General features: G+C 43.5%; 1 protein-coding gene across 1 annotated transcript; it reads left to right on the top strand.

Annotated features, from left to right (window-relative positions):
- Positions 1 to 2038: 2038 nt before the first annotated feature.
- Positions 2039 to 27263, top strand: bcl2l11 (BCL2 like 11). The gene is made up of 4 exons (XM_076742548.1): positions 2039 to 2457; positions 4998 to 5350; positions 10579 to 10697; positions 23152 to 27263. The coding sequence occupies exons 1-4, from the start codon at positions 2441 to 2443 to the stop codon at positions 23314 to 23316; spliced, it is 654 nt and encodes a 217-aa protein (XP_076598663.1). The 5' UTR covers positions 2039 to 2440; the 3' UTR covers positions 23317 to 27263.
- The last annotated feature ends 661 nt before the right edge of the window (positions 27264 to 27924 follow it).

Below are 27924 nucleotides of genomic sequence, written 5' to 3'. Positions count from 1 at the left end.
GCTGATGACTGTCATGTTTACAGTGGTCACCATCTTACTTTAACTTGTTAGCATGCTAACATTTGTTAATAGGCACTGAACACGAGGTACAGGTGAGGCTGATGGGAATGTTGTTAGCCAGTGTGTGTGTTGTTATTTGTTATTTCCACTGAACCTTCAGTGAGGAGCTTGGATGGATTTCTGTATATCTGTATGTGCCTGAAAACAACAAGCAATCTTTACATATCCATTTTACATTATGACCTGTTACAAGTGAGCAGTATTGATATTAAACTGTTTGGTATTTTGGGGGAAAATTACCGTGGTGGAGGTTGTAAGTAACGCAGCGTGGCCTCCATCCTGCTGCTGTATGACTCCTTATTAAAGCCTTCTTGTAGCTTTAACAGAGAAGACCAGTCCAGAGACTGCCTGGCGTACAGAGAGTGAAAGATCAGAGGCAGATATTTACAGTCATTCACAACCACTTTCCCACACTCTGAGGAATTGATCGGTATTGATCACATGTAAATGGTATTGATCGTCTCGCCCTTTTGTCTGTCTGGTTCGATTTGTGTGCGTGCGACTCCTCTCCTGCTCCTCTGCCCCCTGCAGCTGTCGGAGTTGTGGAGATCGGGGCTTCCTGCTGCTCCCAGGCGGCCGTCACTACTCTCCGGCCGACCGCGCCCCCTCGGCCTCGACTCCACCTCAGCATCACAGACCCCGCGCTACGTGCGATTGACACTTGATTGAATGCAGTAATGGCATCCTGTAAGTGGAACATCTTTTCATTAACAATACTTTAACATTCATAAAAAATGTAGGCATTTACAGTCAGTTCTGACATGAGATTGTCAAACAGGTGTAACTAGAGAGATCAGAGACATGATGCAGGTCTCCTCTCAGAGCTGTTGACTTTGAATCTTCCTCAGCAGCGATGCTCTCTGTGACCTCGATCAGGAGAATCGATCCAACTGCACACTCACTTGTGAGCAATCGTTGCTTGGTGTTTATTTCATTTAGGTGCAAGAGCTATTTAATGTTTGTTTGTTTGCCCTAAGGCTAAGTGATGCACAGGACGAACTGTGCATCAGTCGCTATTTATGTTCAAGCTAAAGTTAAACATTTAACCAGAACCACGTTGAAGTGAACAGTGCATCATGACACAGAAACATGGGGCAAAAATAAACAGCGCAGGACATTAGACAAAGCAGAGATGACTGTATTCTACCAGAATGCAGTCACATGTCTAGAATGTAAAAATGTTGTTCAGAGAGTTTCCTCCGTTTGTCAGACGCATCAACAAAGCTCGTAGGATGATTCATTCCTGCAGCAGCAGCTCATACCGGGTTCTTCTCTCAGGGCAGCAGTCATAGCACAAGTGTAGGTGTCAGTTTCGTCCAAATTGTGAATGTCTCGATATCTAAGGCACATTCTGCTTTCTTAGATTCTGCTTAAAATGGAATTTGCCAGTTTGTGTGATTTTGACTAAACAGTTTGTCATTTTAAAAACAAAATTACACACAATGGAGGATTTGAACACTTAAGTCTTCAAAGTATTGTTTCAGTGCAAGAAATTAGTGCAGTGTCCCAACAGGAAATGACACGAGACGGGCGAACAGGTGTCGACCTGCAGCTTCTGAAAGACAATGTTTTCCCGCAAATTCATCATTAAGACTTTTTTTGTGACTCTTTTTTCATAAAGTTTTACAGAGATGCTTTGACTAAAAAGACCCATGTGGGCAACAAATCAGCAGCAAGTAGAAAACAGGTTCAGGAATAAACTTCATCCTGTTAAAAGAGAATGAATGATCAGATCAAGATCTGATCAGAATCAGTATGAAATAGAAACAGACACAGAGAGGAAGTAGACATGAGAGACAGAATGAGCCAAACTGCTGTTACATTTCTTATTAAAATATCCCCTGCACTTGTTATAACTGCTTATGTCCTGTCACTTTTATCCTTGGGACGCCAGACAGTGCAGCATTTCATGCCGGTAAGGGCTCGTGTGAGAGGCAGGGGGAGACAGAGGAGAGAGTTTCGAGCCAGAGGAGAAACCCCACCCAACAGTAGGTGGATCTGCTTTCAGAGGAGGAGCCCTCATATCAGGCAGAACACACAGGGTACGTTCTGTAGTGTAGAGAGAGAGACAGAGGGAGAGAGGAAGGAAACCCTGTGAGTGCAGAAAAAAGCGCAGTTGGCTGGAGTTTGTTTACCTCCTCTGGTGCACTTTCCACTCGGACGAGGCGGATTATTCAACCATTCCTCCCCGGGGAAACTTGAGCCCAAACTCTGGGATTTATTTGACTTGTGGCTTTTTTTTACTCTTAGAAGTGAATGTTTTGCTCACTTTGGACCCGTGGACCCTATCTGGACTTGCATTGATATCATTTAGACATATTTATATTCCAGCTTGTCATCGTGTTGTTCTCGGGGCCAGCGGTGATGTCCCGCCACTGACATGCATCATCCGTCCAGGTGAGTCGGGACAGAGGGAGCAGAGGTTGGTTGTGTTTTATTTATTTATTTACTATTTACTACTAGTATTGAAGTCCAGTTTCGTTCCGTGCTACCGGCATGTCAGCTGTCGCGCTGCAAACAGCCGCGGTTATATAGCAGCAGCGTTTTAAAAATCCAGGAAAATAATACGAGCTTTGTTTTTACATTGTGATGCGTTCTCTGATTGTTGTTGTGTTCTTACTGAGGAGTGATGCGTAAAAAGTGACTTAGACCGATTTTAATTAACTCTAACTGCGCCTTCTTGTCACATGATATTCCTGTAACACCGCAGAGTTCAAAGCGACCCTTCCCAAATTTCTGGAGGATTCTTTTGTGAGAGCGCTTGTAGTGCGCTTTGCACTGATCCTCTGACGTTGCCGGTATGTTTGGCGTCCTAGCGCGCCGGCTTCAGTTCCTTTTATGAACCCCATAACCCTTCAGCTGAGTACCAACGGCATTTCTCTCAGGATGAAGGCTGTGTTGGGTCCAAATGTCAAGCTGTGTTGGTCCGTGTCGCTTTGTCCTCAAGGATGCGGATGATAACCTAGATTGTAGATTTGCTGAAGATTTGTGTTGTTTTATGGCAGCAAGTTTGGACTCTACGTATATCCAAACGCTGTCAACACTAAAAGGACGGTGTGATGTTTTTCCTCCAATAGAGGAGCTGATTTTTGTTGAAATATGAGAGACTGACTCTTGTTATGATCGATGTCAGCCGCCTTTTACTCTGCCGCTCCATGTCAGGTAATGAGTTCACGTGATATTTTTTAAGACCGAGCGTGTTCACCTGAAGCTTTTCTGGTATTTGCACTCGTGATAATGCAATTTCCTGGACTGCAGAGGATCATTTTGCCAGCTCTGGAAACTCTAAGTGTGCGCACTGCCCTGTGGGAGGCGCACGCGCACCACTGGGCTTTGGAGAGGAAAGCTACAAATATAGAAAGCATAATCCAAGAGACACACGCCGTCCATGTGACAGCTGCTGAAGTATTTTATTATCTTTGTCTCAGTAGTAAAGCGAAACCTTATCGTGTAATCTGAAATGTCAGTTTTTCTTGTGAGACTTGATCTTTCTGTCGTCGCCCACGGAGACACACTAACTACAGCCTACCTCTTCATCTTCAAACAGTGATGGTGCAGACGTGCTGCTGAAGGGATCTCGTTAAAATATTTTACCGTGACACTTGATCAAATGCCTTGTTTGCCAGTTTTCCGGTACCGGCGTTGCGGATTTCCTTCTCTTCCCTCCCTCTGCTTTTTCCTTTCGGCGAGGTGGCCGCCGGTACTTTTTGGTGCCTTTTTGTCAACATGACGCCTGACACGCTCAATGTCTCTCCTCGTCATCTGCGCTGGAGCCCTCAGGGAAACTCTGCATTTTAATATGGCTGGAGTACAGACATCGCGTCTAGTTTAAATGCGGCTGTAGTTGCAATTTCTTCGTGCGTAAAATGCGTAAAACGCAAAAAGATGACGGTTTACCTCAGAGGTGCGTAAAAATGTGCTTGTCAGTGCGTGGAGACTTGGTGCAAGAAACGGTAATAATTTTAGGTCATTTCGGCGCAGAAGTAGGTCATTACCGCTGGGAGTCCGAGCGCTTAGGAAACTGTAGTTCCGTCTGGACAAACAGGAAGCGATGCAACAAAATATTATTCTGACGAGTCTTTTTTTTTTTTTTTTTTTTTTTTTAAGAATGTCACGTCGAGAGTCAGTTTTGGTGATTAAAATAAATTATAATGAAAGTGGTGAAAGTGTCATTTTTTTAACTCTCAGTTCAAGTCAGTGTGTTTCCAATAAAGTGAGTTTACAAATATAATGTCCGCATAATTTCACCGTGATTCAATAAGTTCCTCGTCAGCTGTAAATAAGCAGAGATGCCCGATCAGACGGAAATGCTGTTTTGGATGATTGGTTGGGAAATAAGATTTCCAGACTAACTGCTCCGCTGAGAGAGGGATTTCTTTCATATTTCATGTGTGACGCAGTAGAAGTTACTCCAGCCGCTTCCTTTATGCCTGATTTTTTTTTTTTTTTAACCCAGTCAAACAAAGATCTGCTGCAATCAGCAACTTCTGTCGCACAATGGAGACGCACCGGGCGGCCACTTTTGCCCGGAAACCCGGGCTCCTGTCTGAACAGGGACACATTCACTGCACATAACCCAGTCAAACCTTCAATACAATACTCCAAGGCTTCTGTGGGTATCCGCTGCAGTGGGACGCGCGCTAGAATACGCAAACATTTCATAAAAGACGAACCTATGGGCAGCTTATCGTTGGCACGTCTGCGTTTATTTAAAACAAACTCTGTTCGTCGGCGCGCCAGTCACCGCGTGCCCCTGTCAAATTAATCAGATTGAATTTGTGTAAATCCCGCTGTTCTAAAGGAAAGCCTGCGAGGTGAAGTCCTGACGCAGCCCCATCCAGCTGCAGCTTCGCATGCAGCGGAGACGTGAAGCGGTAGGCTGTTTGTCCAGAGTGATGAAAGCCAACGCTGACGGTGCCGCTCTGTTCATCCAACAGACCACCAAACCGGTCCGATGGCTCGACCGCAGTAACGCCAACACAGGGGAGCGGAGGAGATCCACCACCCGGCGGTGCCGCTGGAGCCTCAGCGCAAACCTCCCGTTCAGCCAGCGTCGGCGACAGCCTTGGCGTGTTTCAGACCAGGTCAATATTCCACCTCCCTCGCCGCGCTTCCAGTGGATATTTCTCCTCTGACGGCGACTCGCTGCCGAGCTCCCCGCTCTCTCCGAGGCCAGTGACGGTTGACAGAGCCACGCAGACTCCGAGCCTCACCGGCCAGGTGATGCAGCACGCCCTACAGCGCATGGCTGAGGCGCGCGGCGGAGGACCGGGGACGCACCAGCAGCACGGTGAGCAGGCACTTTGCATACCCAACCGATGACTAACCGCCAATACTGAATACATGTAGGCGGAATAGGTTGGCGTTTCTCACTACGAAGTCTTCTGATAAGTGTTAATAGTGACAAATATAGCGGCGAATAAACTGCTGATGCAAGCCTTTGATTAAGTAACATTAATACTAACCTTTTTTTTTTTTTTTTTTTTTTTTTTTTTTTCAAATTCACATACTCTTGCGCATGAGGATGCGCCTTTCTTTGTCTTGTTGCTGCAGCTGTAGGTGATAAGACATTGTCAGTGACATGTCTTCTTGTCGTTTTACATAATTTTAGTACTAATTTCTGTCATTTTGCATAAATTTTAAGAATGTGATTTAAAGTCAGTGTAGGTGTCTGAGTGTCAAATACATGAATGCACACCCTCATACACACTATAAAAAACAAAACAGTACCGGTCCTGTGTGAAAGTTTTTGGCCTGAATCATCAACTATGCAAGCTGCTCTGGGTGTTTTCACTGTGAAATTTAGCTGCTGCTGCTGCTGCGCTGCTGTGTGGGTGTACAGCAAAATATGAAACCAGATATTAACCGAGCACAAGCGCCCTGAAGCTTCCTTTATCAAATATTTGGGGCTTTGGACGAGGTGTGGTGTGGTGTTGAGTGTTAACAGTGATAGTAAAAAGATGTACAAAAACATTCTCGGGATGTTTTTGCACTCCCTTTCCACTAGATCATACTCACGAGGGAAGGAGATTTCCTCTGTAGTATTTTGATACTCAGATGAGTAAATCAGTCTCAGCTTTGTTTTCACATTCTGATTTATTGACTAATACACAGCAAAGCTGGCTGCAGTGGCCCTCAGAGGGAAATCCACAAAATTCAGGCTGAAACATGCAGATCCAAAACACACTCGCATGACATCTCAGCACAAACCCATTTCTGCTGTGTTCTCCTGTCTTCATACCATCGTAGTATTACTCTTCTTCCTGTTGAGTAACATTTACTCCCTGTTGAAACTTGTTTGTACAGAAGTGACGTCCAAAATATGTTTATTTTATCACAATGAAAATGTGGACTGTGTGAACTTCACTGGGCCATAAAACAAATGAAATCTTTAACCTTAACAGAAGCAAATGACATTCACATAATCCAACATCCCAATCCTAATCTCACACTAACCCCTTAAATAAGAGATTATGTTCATCTGTACTTTCTGTGTGAAGACGTGGCTCTATCAGTGTTTGGTATCACTCACTTTGTGAATGAGTTTGACTCGGACGTATCGGCAGGCTTTTGTTAGAGCTGCTGATGTTGGATTGATTCACTCTTTTCATTGAATCCTGCTGAGTCAGATTTACAGGAAGGAAGAAAGGTCTTGACTTCTGGCTAAACTAACCACGCCCAAGTGTGTGTGTGTGTGTGTGTGTGTGTGTGTGTGTGTGTGTGTGTGTGTGTGTGTGTGTGCGCGCGCCTGTGTATTACTCACATTGTGGAGACATAAATCTGTTTACACAGTCACATTGTGGGGACTTGCTGTACTTGTGGAGACAAAGTGCAGGTCCCCATAATGTAAATCATTTCATCTCAGGGTGAAGACTTGTGTTAAGGTGATGACTAGGTTAAGGCTAAAAGCAAAAATAAAAACAATCATGCAGCAGAATCACATTTATTCTGTACATTTTTTTCCTTGTCAAAATCTGATGCATACATTACCCACAACTTGGAGATGTGTGTGTATGTGTGTTATGCTAGTCCCGGCTAATGTAGCCTCAAGATGCTAGCTTCAAGTAGAAGAGTCTGACCTCCCATCCACAGATATTTGTCATTTTGAAACTTGTAGTTTTCAAACCCAGTTTATGCTGAAAAGTTGGGACTCTGTGTAAACATAAATAAAACAGAATGTGATAACCTGCTGATCCTTGTTGACATATACTCGAAAACAGTACAAAGACAATATATTTAACGTTTGACCTCATCAACTTCATTGATTTTTGTAAATATCTGCTTATTCTGAATTTGATGCAGCAACAAGTTTCAAACAAACTTGGAGCAGTTAAAGGCTGGGAAAGATGTGGAACGCTCCAAAAACACCTGTTTGGATCATTCCCCAGGTAAACAGGCTCATTGGTAACAGGTGATAGTATCATGATTGGGTATGAAAGGGGCGTCCTGGAAAGGCTCAGTTGATCACAAGTGAGAATGGAGCGAGGTTCACCACTTTGTGAACACATGATTGGATAAAGGAGATTAATACATGAGCTCAGGAACGCTTCCTAAAACTGTTGTTGGGAAACACAGTTCGTTTGCAAATGATTCTGTTTTATGTTTTATGCAGAGTCCCAACTTTGCTGGAATCAGCCTCGTGATTCCCTATAATTCAGTCTCACGTAACTTTGTTGTTTAAAATAAAATGCAAAATCAAGTTCTCTGGTCATGAGCTTATGTTGATGGAGCCACAAAAGTGTTTACTGAACATTAATCTCTTCTCCAGCTTTGATCCTGTTTTTATTCCTTCTGTTTATTTAGATATCAAAACGGAACAAGTCGCACATTCTTTAAGCGACGACGCTGTCGGCTAAAGTTGCTTATCTTGTTGCTTAGTAATAAACAACACTGTGGCATGAGGCTGAGATCTGGCACAAAAACAAACAAAGCGCCCAGCAAACAGAGTGAATCCCCTCACAGTGGATGACAAACCCCAGCAAACACACTTCTATCTGGATTTGTATTTTTTACGTAGATGGTGGTGTTTTGTCAGTAAAAAGTGATCTCCGGAGACTGAAATTAAACTTCCGCAGGCCTCAGCGTATTGTAACCTCTGGACATATGAGTCTGCTTTGTATAATAGCAGTGGTTAGCTTCACTGATTGCCTTGTGTCTCCTTCATTCTGTGTCACTGCAGCGAGACAGACAAGATACCAGTCAAAACAGAGGAGCGTGTGCGTGTGTCATTCATTAAGTACGCCAATCAAAGTAGGCCTCTGTGCGTGCGTGTGCGTGCGTGTGTGTGTGTGTGTGGGGCAGTCAAAATAGGCTTGCAGGTCTTTTGTAATATGCAGACAGAGAGCCTTCACCTTGCATTCAGTCCGCTACATCCATCAGATAGGACAGGCAGGAGATAAACACACACTCATTCAAAATATCGCACATTGTGCTCAACATAAAAAAGTCTGAGTTATCCAGAAGGCTGGCCTGATGGTGTGTTAGAGAGCGAGATAGAGCGCCGGAGCTTAAGGAGGATCAGTTTATCATCTTGTTGTTGTTCTCTCCCTGACAGCGTGATTACAGCCATCCTATCACAACACTTCCTCCTCCTGCAGCAGAAAAATCACACCTCAAGTCATGTTTCTTCAGGTTCTGCCAGAGTGGAACAGTCAGCATTGATGCATTTGCGTGGTTTGATTTATATTCACACTGTTTAATTATAACACATCCTCAGGGCTGGTTGCACAAAGATAGATTTTGCCCGAGGCTTCGCTCTAACAAATGAACTTCACACAGAAATCTAAGTTAAGAGGGAGCACAAAGCTGTCTAATAATTGACTGTCTGAAGTAGGAGTTACTCTTTATGTATTCTGGCAAAATCAGGACTCTATTCATCTGAAGATTTGTGTCCTCTGGAACAAGTCAGCTGTTCCAAGGAAAATACAGTGATCCAAAATATGGCTGTTGTCTCAGCATTAACAAACCATAAATTATAAGCCTTGTAAAGAACTTTCAGAGACTGCTAGTTCTGTGAAAACTGCACGAATAGAAACACAAAACAGTGTTACAGAGCCTATGTCCATAAAAAAAAAGTAGACAGAGGTCAATATATTTGCCAACATTAGCTTATTGCAGATGTATCAGTATCGATGTCAGCCGTTAAGTAACAAGAAACTGCAGAACAGAGAAATGGGTCACGGGCTTCATATCAATATCATCATCATCATCATCATATTATGAAGTTTGACTGTGGGGTGAAAAGCCGTCCAACCCATCAGCTTCACAAACGAGCGTGCAAATTGAATCAAGAACCAGATGAAAGTGAGAGAAATACAAAAAGGTTTTTGAAGTCTTAAGTGGATCAGTGACGCATCACGTTCAGGCAGCACACGCCGGGTTGCTAACCTGGCAGCTGCCTTTAAAAATTAGTTTTGAGTCCCGGAAATAAGAAACACTTGCTGTAATTTCCAGTGCTCTGACATAGCTCGTTGTGCTTTGCGTATTCATGGCTTACACGGCTGCCTTGCCCATATTTCCCATCATAAACACTCTTGTGGATGTTGTTGGTGTAGTCAGCTGTGTTGGTCTCGTCAATATTGGAGGATGTGAGAAATATTAAGTCTGGGTTTCGTAACAGCGTTCATGAGTCATAAGTGGAAATCGGTAAGAGGTCAGAGCCTTTCATAGTCATATTGTAGTTCAGACTGAAAATATAACAGATTAACCACAAACACACACACACATACGCATACACACATGTTCGCTCACCCGGTCAGACAGAGTGGTATCTGTCTACATCTTCATTGTGATGCTAGTGAAACACACACATTTAGCACAGTGTCTGTTTCACATAGAAGTTCTTTAAATGATCTTTTCACTCATCTATCCAATCAACACAGTAAACATAAAACTGTAAAGTTGTGTCTTTGGTTGTTTTTTAATCTCTCCTGCATCAATACTCTGCTTCGCTTCTCATCTGTGCCTCCTAGCGTAGCATTGTTAGCATGCATCTTTTCTAACATCAGATAAACCTTTTTGCTGCGTTCAAGTGTTGGTGGGAAAGCTGTTTGAATAGTGTCCCTCACTGTTTGTCAAGGCTCAATCAGCCAAGCTCACAGGAAGTTACAACACTTAGGCTGTGTGGTGATTTTGGGGTTGTGACCACAGTCTGAACTGCAGCTCTGGTAATGCTCATCATTCGATGAGTGCACTGAGTGGGCATGTTGTTGCAATGAATGGGCCGCCATCTTGGATCAGTGTATACACTTACGTAAATACATCCACAGAGTCTTGTCCATCTGTGGTTTCTGTTAATTCTACCTGCCAGATTTTAGATACCTTGGTGCTGATGTTTCACACTGTTCACATGTAAAGCTGCACACTCATGTTATACTACATGTCGTGCTTTATATAAATTAATTATCTCCAAAATATTAGAACTTCAACATGTATTTTGTCTCAGTGGAGTGGCTTTAAACCCTTTAATCACTGCAAGAGTTATAGCACATTCTGCGTGCCTTTTCATGTCTGTTTCAGGACACTCTCCCAGCCCCTCTAGCACGCGGCCACGAAACGCAGAGGACATGCAGATGGAGGCAATCGGACGAGAACTCCGACACATTGGAGATGATTTCAACAGACTGCTTCTCCTAAGGGTCAGTGACGGTTTTTCCATGTGTGTCCTTGTAGTCTTTTGTAGTCTTTTTTTATTGTTGTGCAAAGTTATCTTAATAGGTTTATAGTCAACTATGTCAAAATTTGGGTCCCACCTAGATATGACTGTGTGAGTGTGTAAAATCACATTTTGTTGAGTGATTTGTGTCTCCATCCAACGTGGTTCATTAAATTTTTTGTTTGCCACAATTGATTAGTCAGTGTTTATCAAATCACAGCAGTCTGCAGCACCAGAACCAAAACAAGTCAAAACAGCGTCTGTTTAACTGTGTGGATATGAAGCTGGAGACGGTTTCAAATGAGCAGTATGCTCAGTAGTGCAAGTAGACATAAAACAGATGGGGGGTCAGGACAAACATGCCTCTAAAATGCCGCCTTGGGTGATCAGAGGGAGCCTGTGACCAGCTGGTTATTTCCAATGCGCTCGGGGTGAGAAAAACGAAGTGACTCTTGATCAGAAAATAACCGAGCAGCCAGCCTGAAGCTGCAGAAATTCCAGATGCCAGATTAACCACTGCAGTTTAAACCCTCAAAACAAAAAACAAGAAAACAGCCATATGATACAAAAAGGACATCAGCAGTGGAGGAGCAGAAGATGGAATTGCTGAGGCGGAATAGCAGCACCGTTCTCCTCTGCAGAGCCCTCTGCCAGTTTCCAGCAGTGGGAAAGAAACAAAAACAAAAGTCAGCGGTACAACTTAGGGTATTTAAATGTGGTGAGACCCAGAGAAGCTCATTGACTGCTCACATTATGAAAGCGGAGCGTATTTGCTCAGCCTCAGTACTATTACTTCTTGGCAGACTGACTGAGGTACTCATGTACATAGAGGTGTTTCTGAGTGCTGTTTCTTCTGGGCAGATGAGAACAGGAAGCTCTGAATATTGGATGTAATTGTGTATGTATAGTATTATTATTATTATGTGGTGTTATGGTTGAAAATTGTGTCTAATTAATTACAGAGGAAATGCAAATCATTTCCAGAGTCTCCTCCTGCAGCTGTTAGAAGATGGAGACACAGTAAAGTTTTATACTTAAGTGTTCCCTGTGGAGTTTCTGACCACCAGTAGCATTAGTGAGCAATGTTTATATGAGAATTTGTATGATTTTGATACACACTCCTGCCACTGGTTTCACACTGGTGTGATTATTGACAGTGGGTGGCTGATGTGCAGAGAAGCGTGGTAATGTGCTAGCAAATGCAGGGAGGAAGAAGAAGAAGAAGAGTGCAAGCTTGCAAATATGGATGTAAACATGGCCTGATTTTAGAAAAGACAGAAGCTTGGGTTTACAGATGATTTCTGAGGAGGAAAGATCATTCAACACATTTGTCAGAGATGCCGTGGTGGGTGAGAAACACTGAATGTAAACATAACTTTTGTTTGTTTACAGGAAAACTCCACAGGGCACCTTTAAGTGTTTGCTCCGTCACCTTTGCAGCGTTACATATTTTCTTTGTTCAGTTGCAGCCCAGTTATGTTTAGACACCAAAACTATTCAGTTAGCTTTGGGAAACAGTCGTGGTTTAGGTGCAAATAGCGTTGTTTTCTGCAGAGACTTGTGTGCTGATAGCATGGGCCTTTTTTTTTTTCCAATTACCAACCAGTTTGTTTTTTAAACAAACCATTTTGAATTTTGGTCAGCTCGTCTGTATTTTTATTTCAGTCACTGAGGAGGATCATCACATTGTTGCAGGCAATAGAAATCCTCTGAACGGTGCAGTATTCCTATCAGTCAGTCAGTCAGGGTGTGTTGTAAAGTTGCACTAAGAGTTCATTTCCTCTTGGCTTCAATGTCTTTGGCAACATTTCTGCATGTTGCATCATTAGTTTTATTTACTCCTCTACCAGATCCAGGGCTGACTGGATCTTTGGGAAGCCAGAGAGAGACAGGGAAGAAAATCAGAGCTGGTTTGAATTCACTTTAATCTCATCAGAGAAACGGATTAAAAAGTGAAAGTCAAGAACAGGCATGACAGGACCGTTACATCCCAGTGACAAGCTTAAAATGCTCCCTCAGTGTCGAAAGCTTAGCAGCTATAAAAGCTACAACTCTCCTACTGGGTTTAACCTACTGGGTGCTAATGAGCATCCAGCAGAAGACAGTTAACCCTTTTTGCTCTCATGCTGCTGCATTTTTCCGCCCAAACACTCTTGCATGTGTAACAAAAAAGCCATGAAACCCCTTAAGGGATGTTATTTGAGTGCACTTGTGGTTCCAGCAGTCATCACATTGCTCTCAAACCCATCATTAACAGAGCTGGGTTACTCATCCTTCTCTCACATTTTGGTTTTGATCAATCACTGCACTCATCTGCCTTCTGGATGATCAGATATACTGTCAACGCGCCCCCTGAACATTTCACCAAGTTAGGCCCAGAGGTTTGGGAAAATCAGGAGTTTAATGGCTGACAGCAGTGCACTGACATCAGGAAGAATTGAATGCATTCCATACATGAAAAATCCCACGAGCTGGGAGAAGGTAAGTGCCAAGAGTCAGGCGAGGCGAGGCGGGTTTGGCCCTCGCAGCTGTGACTCAAGCTGCAGAGGAAAACACAGGGAGGACGGAGAAATATGTTAGAACGTGATGAGTTGAGGCTGTGACTCAACACCTAGTCACACCATCAGAAAGACAGAAAGAGAAGAAGAGTGTGTTTGTATGTGTCCTAGTGTCAAACCTTCTGTGAACTCGGGTGCAGAATTATCCAGAAGTGTGTGAATGTGTGTTTGTTCATGCTGCAGAACATTGAGGAGGCACAGAAAAGAGGAACGTGGAGGCTTGTTCCCTGTTCTCTTGCCAGGTGTTGGTGTTGCTGTGGACAAGTGCACATGCACGGTCACACATGATTTCATAACCACAGTAGCATTAGATGTTTTTCAGGTTCTTCAGATTTGAATCAGATACTTGATCGTCAGCATGGGAAAGAGAGATGATTTTGTTGTTGTTGTTGCAGTTTGTCCTGCCAAGACCGCACAGATGAGTGATTAAATTAATCCCTATGTAACCATGATTGTGCAAAATGAACATATGGCTGAAGAAATGAGGCCAGAACACTTGGACAGTCCCTCTGATGGGATGCCGATGAGGGATTGCATCCTTATCACTCTACTGGAATCTCCTTGATGGGTTATGGTGCCTGCCTGCAGTTTAATGGTCCTGTTTCAAAGTGTGCATGGCTAAACTACAGGAGGTTACCGTACCAACAAGCATTCAGCCAAGACCGCCCCCCCATCCCCCCACCCCCAAGGTGTGAATCATGGTGTCTCTATTCCACTGACACTCTGAGATTTTCCCACCAATCATTGGAGTCCTTGTGAGTCAACATGTCTGGTCTCTCATCTGAGACCAGTTTTCCTTGGAGAATGACCCCACCAGAAACTTTGACCAAATCCAGACACATGGGGGTTGTGGGGGGTTGGCCAACTTGAATTTGATAGTTGAACTTGGGCAAGTTTCTAAGCAAAAGGAAATTTCAAGGAGTTCTCAACAATGCCATGAACTTCACACCGTCATAGAACTGGCCCAGCAAGATACGTGAATCATCATGAATCATGTCTGGATCAAGTCCAGCTGGGCTAGGCAGGGGTGAATTTGGGGTGATTCAGGTTACTGGCGTGGCTTTATCATGAACACTTCTTGTATCATGGACAGCAATGTGCGGTTTGGAGAAACAGCATTTCTGTATTTTTACCATTGTCACAAGGGGTTCCACAAGGCTCAGTATTGGATCCTTCCTTGTTCACAAACATTACATCCTCTTAAACAAATTGTAACATCTTTATGCAGATGATACAGTTCTATATCGCTTTGCTAATACTGCTCACTCAGCCACTGAAGTCCCACCACAAGAATTTGATAAATTGCAAGATGCAGTTTTTAATACAATTGTACCTAATATAGGTAAAAAATAAAAAATCTTTAAAAAATACACCTCTGTCTGCACTGAATCCCAACCTTTTTGACTCCTGTGACCCTTAAAATGAAATAATGTCTCATTGAAACCCCTTTTTTGCACACTTGTACCAGTTGTGACACCAGTAATTTACAAGGAAAAACAGCAAAGAATAAAATAACTTTATTCTTGTATGACATGGATCACCATTACATTTAGTACAGACATTCATGGTCCCCAGAGGACTCTAGCACGCCCACGAGGCTGACATTTTTGTGCAGTTTTGTGTGGGTGCTGGATAGACTGCTGTGAAAGTTGGTACAGATATCATCCCTTCATTTTCAATGTGCTGCCACCAGCTGGTCAGAAATACATTTATGAAATACTTGGGTCGCTTCAGCAAACAAAGAAATGTAATCAAATTCTCAACGACGTTATAGATCATCATATGAGGCCAGCTGGTCGGAGAGACTGAATGAACAATTATTCCTCTACATAGATAAAAAAAGGAACCTGAGCCTGAAGGTTTTGCATTATAAGGATGGTTTTATATAATCTGTGAATTGATCCGCAGGCTTTGGGGTATATTTTAGCGCTCTCTGACAAGTACTCGCATTATCACCAACTTACCCTCACATTGCTGTCGCTGCCAGCACGTTGCCGCTGTTGACAGAAGAGCTTTGTTCAGTTTCACTGCCTGAAGGCGTGGAGGCCGAGCCGCATCACTTCAGACCGTAAAGGCTTTAAAATGACTGACATCATCTGAGAACGCACTCGCACACAAACACACGGCTGGTTTCTCGGGGTTCGCTTCGTTTTATTGTCTGAGATATTAGCGAAGCATTTTTGCGAAAATACTTGTACACACAAACAATATCGAAGTCGTCGGTTATTTGCCAGGAAAGCATGTACAGCGCTGCGTAATCGCCAATATAATGACGAGTAATTATTTGTTTTTCAATAGTCTTCCTCTCTCTCACCGGCTCGCTCTCCTTTGCCCTCATTTAAGCCAGCCTCTCTCACCCCCCCCCCACCCCCAACACACACTCGTCCAGTTAAACATTTACACAATGTGTGCGTGATTATGTGTGCCAGTTAAACATTTACACAATGTGTGCGTTTGTTTTCAAACATCTGTAAACGTGCTCAATATGGTGTCTGCTGTGTATGTGTGTGCGTGCGTGTGCGTGTGTGTGGTGTGTGTGTCTAGTGTCCGTGACAGTGTAGATTCATTATGGCTCAGCCCTGTGGTTAAAAAACTCTCAGGGAGCAAAGCACAAGGTCTAATTATCCTGCCAAAACACACACACGGACACACACACACACACACATACACATACATAAACACACACACACTCAAACTCCAACACACACTCTGTCATCTTTCAGTAAGAGGTAAAAACCCTTTGTCCTGAAGACAGAAATAACTCTGAGGAACATTGTGGGCCAGTCGGGTGTCACTGACTGGCTGCTTGTGTTTTTGTTTATGTGTGTTCGAGTGTGTATGAAAGACAAAGAGTGCATCAGACGCAGTATTTTTAACCCTTGTTTATCCACGAGTTAAGAGTGCATTCCTGTTTCGCTGGAATAAAGGACTAAATGCTGATTTATTGCAGCATTTGCCTGTTTGCAGGCAGGCTGGAGGATTGTTGTGCTGAATGCTTGTCCTGGATTGGGAGGGGAGTTCAAAGACACTTGGAAAGTTTTCATAAAGTTTTATTTCAGCATCACAGAGCCTGTTTTCTGACTCCATATTGCACAAATTCCAGCAATGAGCATCCTCTGAGCTCTGCTTTACTCACAATATCTGATCAGTATGCAATATTTTCAGTGTCAGCGATTAAGGCCACACAGAAAAGTTTTTCTCTTGAACTACACACCTCGTTTGTGTTGTGTTGTGTTGTGTCAGACCACAACATGCTGTAGTCGTGTGTCCTCCTCGTTATGGGAGGTTTCCCTTCGCTTTCCATGCACAAAGCGCCTTGTTTGAGTCTTAAAACGTGATGCTCACATTGAGATGTGAAGGTGGGATTTTGGTGGACATTCGGCAGAGAATAAGGACAGCGTCTGGATGATGCAGTCACAGCTTCACCGCATGTGTTTGGGAAAAAGGGCAAAAGAGATAAGTAATAACAGAGATGACGTGATGGAGGACATCAGCCACATTCAGAACCACGGTATCACTAATGCAGCAGCTGTGCGTGGGTGTCGATGTGTGGCTTCGCATGTTAAGGATAATGTGTAGACAGATATTTACAGATTTTTGTGTTTAAAGTTGTTATACATGTTCTAACAATGGGGGGGGGGGGTCATTTTAAGAAGTAAAACCTTCAAATTATAGTGTTTGGGGAGGTTTGCATAGTGGCACTTAAGAAGCAGAGAGGTAAGAGTGAGAAGGATAGAGAAATAATATAACAGTTTACATTGTGTGTGTGTGTGTGTGTGTGTGTGTGTGTGTGTGTGTGTGTGTGTGTGTGCGTGCGCACGCACGCACTTGTAAGTGTAGCCTTGTTCTATTTTTGAGAGGCAGCATAGTAAGTTGTGGTGACCAAACAAAATCACATGAGCTTTTTGGAACGGGCTGACTCAATGTTTCCACTGTGAAGAGAGGGAGAAGAGCAAGACGAGATGAAATCTTCTGCATCACAGATGTGTCTTTTCCCAAAATCTGCAGGCAGACTCAACAGTTTCCAAACCCAAACAGAGGAATAAGGACGATAAGTGAGATTAGTCCAGCACCATTATAGTCTTTTTTTATGCAAATGAACTTGCAGACACTTCAAACCTGAGCTGGGTAACTCACCAGTGATCATCTGGTCTCCTTGACTTTTCTCTCACGATAATGTAAAACATGGTAGGATGTTGGACACGTATTCAAACAAAACACGATCTGCAGCAATTTAGATAAAACATGCAATTATAATCATCATTATCTGTTCAAGCAGATGTTCACAGGAGTCGTATGGTCTTGTTTGATTGGCTGGTTGAATGACAGTGCAGTTGATTTGTTGGTGCATTGATTTACTCTCTGACTGATGGATTTTCTGGTTAACTGATTATCTAGCAAGTTGATTGGCTGACTGCCTGCTTGGTTTCTCTCTTGTGTTGTGGATCTTTTTCTTTTTTCATGTCATGTTTATCAGCCTGTTCTCATATTGCATCACACCAGCAATACTGTGTGCATGTGCATGTGCATGTGTATGTACAGTGCATTGTGGAACCTGCATTTGTGTGTGTGTGTGTGTGTGTGTGTGTGTGTGTGTGTGTGTGTGTGTGTGCCAGTTACTCGTTCGAAGCCTGCAGAGTTGCAGTGACAGCAGGAAAATGATTTGTGGCAGCAGGTTTTCTATTCTCAGATGATGGAAGGGGTCATTTGAGGTAAGAGTTTAAATGAGGTAGCTATTAGACGATTACCCATGTGTGTCTGTGAGTGCACATGTGTGTATTTCCTTTTCTGTAATCCTGAGGTATAAGGTCTGAATATCAAGTGTTGGTTAGTGGGACTGCTCTTGGCTTGGTGTCAGGCTCTCAGCCTGCAGTTTTCCAGCTGAGGAGTGCATCTGCTTCTGATTGCAGTGGAAGTCAAACCTCTCCTGACTGTGAAATGGAACCAATCACCCAAATAACAGAGCAGCCCAACTTTCTACATGGTGTTTTTAAGCTTAGCTAATCATTTGTATTCCCAGAACACTTGATTTGCTGGAACCTTTTAGACATTAGTGTTTGTACTTGGATTTAAGAAAGATGCAGCACGGTGCTTTGGGACTTTTAGAGGTGCTGGTGGCTGCCTTTTTTAACTTTGGAGAAAGCCAGAGTAGCTGTTTTCCCCTACATCCAGTCTTGATCCTAAGCTAAGCTATTAGCCTTATTGCACATTATACATCGTGCATCTTCCACCTTTTCATCCCCGTGCCCCCCCCATACACACACATACACACACAAACAAGGCTTGTGCAGTCGTTGGTAATTAACAATCATCTGATTGCATCCCCTGGCTCCAGCTGATTTTATGGGAGTTAAAAAATCGCATGGGATCAAATGTTAATCACAATTACAGTTGAATTCTTAATCATTCCAAGCCCTAATACAAACTCCTGTGTCCACACCCCCCCCACCATCCCAGTGCCAACCCCATTCAGACCGCCCAACCCAGATCTCTCCCCTAAAACCAAAAAAACAAGGATTAAAGTTGATCTCTTTAACTAAATCATAAGATGCTCATGCTTCTCAACTAATGACCCTTCAATCCTCTCAGCAGGAAAGCAAATAAGTGTGTTTGCCAAAATGTCAAACTCTTCCTTTGAATTCGTAAAACCAGAAACTCTTAACATGCACCTTCTGTTATCAGACAGCTCTGATAATAAGTAACACAAATGAATGCTGGTGTTAATGCACCTAAGATGCGCTGAAGTAGGACAGTGATCTAATCACTCATGATCTGTTCCAGGGGTGGTTTGAGACGCCTTGTAGACAGATGTTGGTCAGATGCAAATGCGTCAATTGTGTTAAACCACACGCATCAAGTCTCAGCTCCTCCCCGGTACGCCACATCCTCCTGGTAAGTTGTCATTGACTGGTTCTCCTGCGCTTTCATTAGCTTTTGATGTAAAAAACATGCAGCTACAGAGCTGGATCTGTTGTAACCCTGAAGGATACTGAAGAGGTGGCATTTTTTCATTTTGGGTCAGAACGTGTGATTAATATGAAGTTAAAAGTGATCATTAGAAATCTGTCCCCGACTAGTTACACAGTCGGGTATCTAGACATCAACAAATTGAACATTTTATATAAGCTCTCAGTAAGTTTGCTTTTTGTCTTGAGACTCATAAATCTGCCAGCGTGGTCTCTTCCCTCACTCTGCAAACTGCAGACCATCTCGACAGTTAAATCATGACAGCGGTTCGTGAGGTGAGGAGAGAGCACAGAAACGCTGCCAGCTCAAAAACCACAAACCTTGTGTGTGTCTTCCAGGGCTGCTTTAAGGAGAGACGAGTCTCTAATGTGCAACATGATGAACGCTGCTGCAAGCACATTAACGTTAATAAGGATAACTAAAGTGTTCACAGCAGAAAAGCAGAGTTTCACGTCTAAAGGTCCGAAATGGTGTAACCTGAGACAGTAAGTCACTGAAGGAAAATTGCAGCCCTTTACTGCTTTTACAAAGTTTGCTCCTCTGTTGAAAATCCACTCCAACTTTCTGCAGAAGACAAAGCTCTAACCTGTGATGTCGAACGGCAAACTTCTGAGCTCCAAATGAAAGAGAACGCTGAACGAGTGGCTGTTCGCTCGAGCCTCTGTACCCACACAAGGCTTGATTTATGATAATGGCAGAAATTTAGGTGGTGGAGATGAAACCAAATACCCCAAAAATCAGTGTTTGGAGAGAGTTTGCTCCTCTCTTCACTGCCAAGCAGTCCCTTGATGACATTCAGTTTTAGCAGCAGCCAAATGAGTCTTACACCTCCGAGCCTCTGCTGCTCATTCAGCGACTTCCTACACTGCTGTGTCCATTTTATGTTAGAATTAAATGTTTTTCCACATGTCTTCATGCTGTCCAGTTTTCCTCTTTCATGGTGGATTTAATTTGAACCTCAATGAATAATAAACAAGACTCAGTGTCTGTGAGACTGCACTCAGGCTTTGAACTAAACGCTTACATCAGCACGTTCACACGCTCACACTAACAGTGCTAACATGCTGATGTTTGCAGGTACGATGTTAACCATTTCAGTTTAGCATCTTTGTATGCTAACATTTGCAAATTAGCACTGAAAACAGTACAGCTGCACTGCTGAGGCTGACGAGGATGTGACTGGTTTCGCAGGTTAATTATTCACGAACCGAAGTATTGAACAAATTCAAATTGTGACCTGATGATGGCGCTAGATGGAAGCTTAAGGGATCATCGAATTCATAAGAATTAATCCTGAGGGGGACGTGAATGTGTGAACCAGGTTTCATGGCAATCCATCCAATAGTTGCTGAGATGTTTCACTGTGGACCAAAGTAGTGGAGCCATGAACCGACCCAATGTTAGCGTGGCTAAAAATCCATGTTGTCTGCAGGTTGTTCTTTACTCTCCTCAGGTTACACTGCTGAGTTTTTTAGCTTTGGTGAGATATTGTGTTTTGTGGTTTATTTTCAGCTATTGTGGATTTCTCTTCAACGATGTATTTCTTTCTCTATCAATCTGTCCAGCTGGTCAAACTGGTTCTGCACAGGAAATCAGGGTGAGGTCTCAAATCGGTATTGTGGCAGCTCTTTGGTCATCTCTGAGTCAGAGGAAGAATCGGGAGCAGACTGATTCATCACAGGGTTAACTAGTCTTCCTCTCACCTGTTTCCTCCTCTGGCATTATTGGTTTCTGTGGTTTTTGGCTCACTTTTCGAATCAAACCACACAGCTTTGATATTCCCCTCTCGCTCTCGTCCATAAAGATCCTGTTTTTCAGAGAGCAGCCTCGCCCCGGGGCAGAAGGCTTATTCTGTGCCAGTCGATGTCTGGATGGTATTGTACAGTCCATCCGGCTGGGCTGTGCTTCCAGAGCCTCGTGCCAAAACAGGACATCCATCTTCCAGCGGAAAAACTGATTCCTGCTCTTGTAAATTCCTTAGTTATTCTTGTAAACGAGTGTAAGGTTTCCTCTTTAAACCTTTATTTATTGGAGCAATAGTAGCTGAGGATGGAGGGTTTTTTTGAAGTAGAGCTTTGCTTCATTTCACACCTGAGAGCCGCCGCTAGGAGCTGTTTGTGTCCTTTCAGCATAAGCTCAATCATTTAAAATGAAGAGCTGTCAGTGAATCCTTTGTCCTGCTCTTAACTTTAGTTTGCAGCTTGTGTTTCTTGGTGTAAGCGAAGTCATGTGTTGTGGAGATGTCCACTCACCTTTCCATCTCTCCTGAGTAACAGGAACCTTGTTGTTCCTGGAGTGTTTTCCTCTGGGCGACGCTTCCCGGTGCACGTCCACCCAGGGGAAATGTCCTTTCTCCTCTGTCCATCTGGCAGACCTCTTATTGGTGAGAAGCTGCTTCTATTGCCAGAGCGTTGGACTCAGGCCAAAGGCTTTTGAGTGCAGGGATGCAGAGCAGTGAAGAAAACACCTGTTTCAGTCAACAGCGTGCCAAGTGTGTCGGAATGACTGCAGAGAGGCGTTCAAAATAGCGAGAGACAGGAAAGACATTTGAGCGAAGGAACTATGTGAGTCCGAACCGAAACTACAGGAGGTGATCTCACTTATTAATTCTCAGTTTGAAGATGATGTCATGGTTGATGGAAGAAATGCCTGAAGGCTGGACAGCACAGGTTAGTGAGGGTCTGATCTCTGTTAGATGACTCCAACACGACTTTCTGCAGACTGAGCTGTCGCTGGCTGTTGGTCTTGAATGCGTCTTGATGTGTAAAGGGGAACTCCACCATTTTTACAGGTAAAGGTCACTTTAACCACCATGAGGATAAACTCCTCAGCCTGTGATAACAGTTGTGTAATGTCTTTTATGGTTTTGTAGGGTGGTTTCCAAAGTTTGATAATTACCCGGATGATGTCATCTTATCTCAAATAAACCTTTCCAGGATGCTCCTTTCATACCCAATCATGACACTATCACCTGTTACTAATCAACCTGTTTACCTGTGGAATGATCCAAACAGGTGCTTTTGGAGCATTCCACATCTTTAGCTGCTCTTGTCCCAACGTGTTTGAAACGTGTTGCTGTAAATCAATGAAGTTGAGGAGGCAGCACGTTAAATAGGTGGTCTGTCAGAAAGGATTAGCAAATGGTCTCATTCTGATGCGTCTCACTCAGCACCACAACGTATTTGAACTCAGAGTTGTTCTTTAAGACTGTAAGTCAGGGTATCGCGGCCTCTGTTGCTTTGATTTTGACCTCTTGAGCAAATCTCTTTCATTTCATGAATTTGCAATAAAGTACATTTTTAATTCTACATGTCTACCAACAGCTTTTTCTTCTTTATGTTGATTTATATGTGTTTCACCTTTGATCAAAGACTGCTTCTTTCTCTGTGGTGTTATTCTCTATATTAAAGTGAAAAATATTTCACCCACATTTAGTGACTCATCGGAGTCTTTACTGTCTGAAAAGTTTGCTTTCATGTGTGCTTTCTGAGTAAAGATGGGCACAGTGACGACACTGAGATCAGAGGCCTTCAGACAGATTCAGGCATAAACGCACATTGCACATATGCATTCATACAGACAGTGACGTAAGGAAATCACACCTGGAGACAGAGGGTGTAAAGAGAGTTGTGGCAGGATGTAGAGAACTGTACTTACCTGCTTCCTGTGGATGTAAACATGCAGTGTGTGTGTGTGTGTGTGTTTGATTTGAAATCATCGAGGGACCGCAGAGTGTTTACATGAATATTTTGATGTATATCACAACACACTCAGACACACACACACGATGCAAAAGCCAATGCAAATGATTCATGACATGACCAATGAACTGACAGTCAAGTCCTTTTTCATGCGTTAGGCTCAAACACTAGCTTCATATCACAGCATCTCTTCGTCTCCTCTCTGTTCCAGGGGATGGCAGGCCGACACAGACGGGTCGTGATCCATCCGAATCCACTGCCGCACATCCACCAGGAGCCCGCCATGCTGCTCTGCGTGGGCCTCCTGCTCCTCGTGATTGGACGGATAATCTACTTGCAAGGCAGTGCAGACAGCCAGGACCTCTCTCAGGTTTAGCCTTTGGAAAACCCAGCAGACGTAGCATTTTTCTTTGATCATGTATCTGTGTTGGATTCCTCACGCCTTCGATCTCCTTTTCGTTCACGGGGAACTAAGTCTTACCCGACTTCCTCCTGTTTCCCAAGTGAGGAAGAAGACTTTTGGCTGTGTTAATTTTGATGGAAATGATTTGTTAACACCTTTAAGGAATTCTGAAACGCCTGAATTTTGTTTTTTTCACCTCTGTTTTTCCTTCACGGACTCTTAGCCTTTTCAGTGCTACCAAAGAGCCAGGATTTTGCACTCCTTTCCAGCGCAGCGGCAATCATGTCATCAAAATCTGCCTCTGTGCAAAATGAAGCCCTTGGAAATTCAAATGTGCCTTGTACAGTTTCCTGTTTACTTTTTTAGCTTCTTTTAAGGTGTTTATATTGTACAGAGATTATGAGTTCCTGTGGCGATCAACTCTGCAGACCCAGGGTTGTTAAAGTACGTGGGTCCGGTCCACATAAGTTCCCCCAGCTCTTCCCCCTGAAGTTTTCAAGCAGGGAAAAGTGATCTTGCACTCGTGTCCAGTCAGGATCCAGCATGGACTCGCGACCTGAGTGGGAACCATCTGGGCCGAAGCAATCGCTTTCATCCAACATTTTCATCACACAATGTTAGTCAACTACTGCGCCATTCCACATTTTGTTACCCTAAATCACACGCCTGCTTTTGTCTCCATTGAAAGTTAACAAGAGCAAACCAGCATTTTCACCTAAGAGATCATCAGATGCCAAGACATGGTGTATTTTACAGACTTCAAACCTCCATTTGGACAGGATTGATATTCCAGGGAGGGGTGGGGGTGGTGGGGGGGGCGGGTGATAAAATGCTGTGGTCCTCAGTAACTAAACTCTTTCATCATCTTCATCTTCGCTTGCCAAAACAAGTACTTGGGAAAAGTGTGCTCTGACGATCAGCGCAGACAATGTTAAAATTACCCAACTTTCCCGATTGAAGTGAATCCTGTCCAAATGCAGCTTGATCGTCTATTTGTATGGATTGATGATGAGTGTCCCATTTGTTTGTGTCATATTCCAATACCCTGGTTCACATTGTAGCTGCGGTAGCTCTCCTGCTACTGTTTGGCAAGTATGTAATCAAGTAATCTGTAATCCGGATTATTATCCCTTAAGAGGTACTTTCAAGTAGATGCACCGATCCTGCCGTTCAACTAAAAATGACAACACATTTCTTTGAGTTTCCACTAGGTTTCTAAACATCTATATTATATAAATTTCTAGTCTTTGGAAAATTGCAAAATTAATGTTTTCTTCATGTATTTCATGACTTTATGACTTATTAAACAGCAGTTGGTACACAATAGACATTATGATCTGTTAATATGTAAAAAAAAAAAAAAAGAAAAAAAAAAAAAAAAAAGCCTCTCACCACTGATACCAGTAGGATGATACTGCACCAGCCTGTGAGTAATTGATACCGGTCTTCCTCTGTACGGAAAAGCCTGCATGTTTCCACTAGAGCCAGGTGAAGGCACTTCAGAGTTTTTCACAATCACTTCTATCACCACATACCACCTTTGTACATGGACACCTAAAAGATGAAGCATTAAGGGGTTTCGTCTCCATCTTTGCTCGGGTTGTGTTCAGCATTAAAGCAAAGACTTTGCACACTGATAATCAGAGGCAGGAGCAGATCGCTTCACGTGTCAAGACAGTGAAAAGATTTGAGTTACGAGCTGCTCGGTCAGTGCAGTGAAACTCAGAAGGGCAAGGTGGTGATCAAACCAGGAATGAAATCATGTGAGTCATTTAAACCCTCAAACGGTGTCATTTCCAGTTTTCTTGTTTACTCCTCCTCTTACTTTGACGTTGTTTTAATATTGAAAGCATTTTTCTACAATAGCTGATCAAACAGCACCGTCTTCCACTGTCCTTTGTCTCAGCCTCTGGATTTATCGTTAGCAGCCAGACTGAATGTAGTTGGCAAGAGTTGGTTTGTTGACAGGGTCATGTTATCCGTTTATTAGCGCAGTGATTCAGACCCGGCCAAGTCTCCTCATGCTTGCCAGGTCATTAAACACTCTCAGAGAGAGATTTCTGGACTACAACCAAACACTGAATCATGCAGTCAAAGAGGGTTTTGTCACTGACTGTTGAGCTAACAGTCGTCTGTCAAACGGCGGTGATCCAGGCTTCAGGTTATCTATAAAACCACATACAGGTCGAAAGCACCTCTGATAAGTCAAAAACTTTACACTTTGGCGTGGCCCAGCTGTGTTTTCTCGTGTTGAACGGGCTAATCGGCGCTCCCATCACGACTGGAAGAGCCTTAGCTACTGCAGTTTCTGCTCCAGCATCGGGGGGGCCGTCATGAGCTCAGTACGCCTTTGAAGAATACAACAAAGTTAAAAACTGATGAGATTTGTATTAAATTATTCAAGCTTTACAAAAGGCCGACCTGCAAATTTGGCAAACGTGTGTCTGGTGAACCAGTCCACCCCCGTTAAAGAGCAGCACACAGCTCTGAGTTTTTCTACAGAACCATCCAGGTTTCCCAAGCAATGGATGACATTCCCAAACGGGGCTCCCCATAACCCCGACTGGGTTTGGGGTCGCCACGTTCTGCCCTTTGAGCTGCACAGTAGAAAACGTCAAACATTGTGTTTTGCGGTGTGAATGTCGACCAAACAGATCTGCGTGAAACGGTTGTTTTCTGGGTTGTTTTGGATGGAACAAGCGAAATGTTAGCGAATTCTCGGCATTCACGCCGTGTGTTGGTTTGATCGGTACCAATCAATCACCGCATCACATCAGCCGCAGCGAGTGTCTGCTTCATCCTGACTGGAATAAAAGTGGAACTATGATTTGTTGTTTATACTTCCTGAGTCAGCGTCAGAAAATTACTCTTAGTAGATCTCAGTTAGCTCATTTTCAGGAACTTAAAGCTTTACTCCTCAATGAGAGTTCACCTGTTTTAAATGAAAGCCTCTGTCAGCAGCATTGAAGACACTGTGTTGTTCTGAGTGTTACATGTGTTGTTTAATCTTCTCAAACAAAGTTTCATCACTGTTGAACGCTGCTCCCTGTGAGGGTATCCAAACAACAACAGCAAATCAGAGCCGCAGCAGCAGAAGTTTGTTTTAATACAATCAATAACCAAATTCATCTGAGTATGCGTTTGAGCCAAGCTTGGATGTTTCCAGCTGAGTCCACACGAATGCATCACAGACTGTGTGTGTTCCTGGCTGTCATCATACCTAAACTCTCGTTTCAGCCGCTCTCATCTGTGTAATCTCATGTTTTAATCAAGTTAAATTCACTTTTCAGCCTCAGAGTTTGATTTTCAAATCCTCCACTGAGATGATGGATTACTGTCTGTTCAGTAGCTGAAACCTGTTTTTTGTTACCTTTGTGGTTGCAGACGTGATATAAAAGGTAATGAACGGTTCAACAGAAGAACCAGCTTTTGTACAGATGTAGAAATCCTTAAAAATGACCCACATCTGGCAACAGTCACAATAATCGGATGTTGAGGACAGAAATCATGAGGTTAGATAGACAACAGCACCAACAGGTAAATCCAGGAGCAGGTCCAGAGGGGTGGCACGCGTTCCTCCTGGAGTCTGATTGGCCCCCACAACTGGAGTTGGTTGGTTTACTGGCATAATGGGTGGATTACTGAACCAGCTTACTGGGCACACACCTGAACCAGAACCTCTATATGAAGTGACTGCAAACATTTCTTGTTGGAAAGTCAATCAACCAACTAAAAAAGACATAAAATTACCACAAAGAGACACAACACGACTGCAAATAGATGGAAAATGACCAGAAGTGACCTCAAAATGACCTCAAAGGGACTCAAAACGACCACTAAGAGACTCAAATCGACTACAAAAAGACTCCAAACGACCACTAAGTTACTCAAAACAACTACAAATTATGCAAAGGGACTACCGAGTGACACAAAACAAAGAGGGATGCAGAACGGCCACAAAGATACAGCATGACTACAGTGAGACTCAGAACAAGCACAGATACACTGCGACTGCAAAGAGACACGAAAAGGTCTTACTCATGTACTACGAGTTGAGGACTTTTCCTATATCTGTGTCCAGAGGCTCATTGGTTCATAATCCGGCCATTGGCTATTTGGAGTTACAAATAGCTGCATGGAGTCTGAACCCGTCTGAACCCCCTCCCCCATTCATCGGTCACTGCTAAAATTCTCGTCATTTTGTCCACATTTAATCTTCACCACACTACTTTCTGTTTCTGGTTGTATTTCCTCCTCGTACCCTACAGAGGAAACGTCTGAAATGAGACATTTCAGATCGGTGACATACAGCATCCTTTTGGAAATGCACACGTCTCAGGCTCGCTTCGCTCTTCCTTGAGCGCGCTGTGTGACTGCATGTTGATTTCTGATATTGTGCCATGTGAAACCTAAGACCTCATTTAGAAGTACTGTATTACAGCTGGAGTGTGAGAGGAGAGCATGGCAGGGAGGAAACCGAAAGATGAATTACCGTCTCTGAAACTGATATGGAAACCTGGTGATGTGCTGATTCACCGCCTGCCCTTCGTAGGCGCCACGGTGCACAAACGGTCGTGTGAC

This window comes from Chaetodon auriga, chromosome 11, assembly GCF_051107435.1.
Source record: "Chaetodon auriga isolate fChaAug3 chromosome 11, fChaAug3.hap1, whole genome shotgun sequence".
In the NCBI taxonomy this organism is placed as follows: Eukaryota; Metazoa; Chordata; class Actinopteri; order Chaetodontiformes; family Chaetodontidae; genus Chaetodon; species Chaetodon auriga.
Note: the sequence above shows the minus strand (reverse complement) of the source record. Positions and strands in the feature narration are given on the sequence as shown.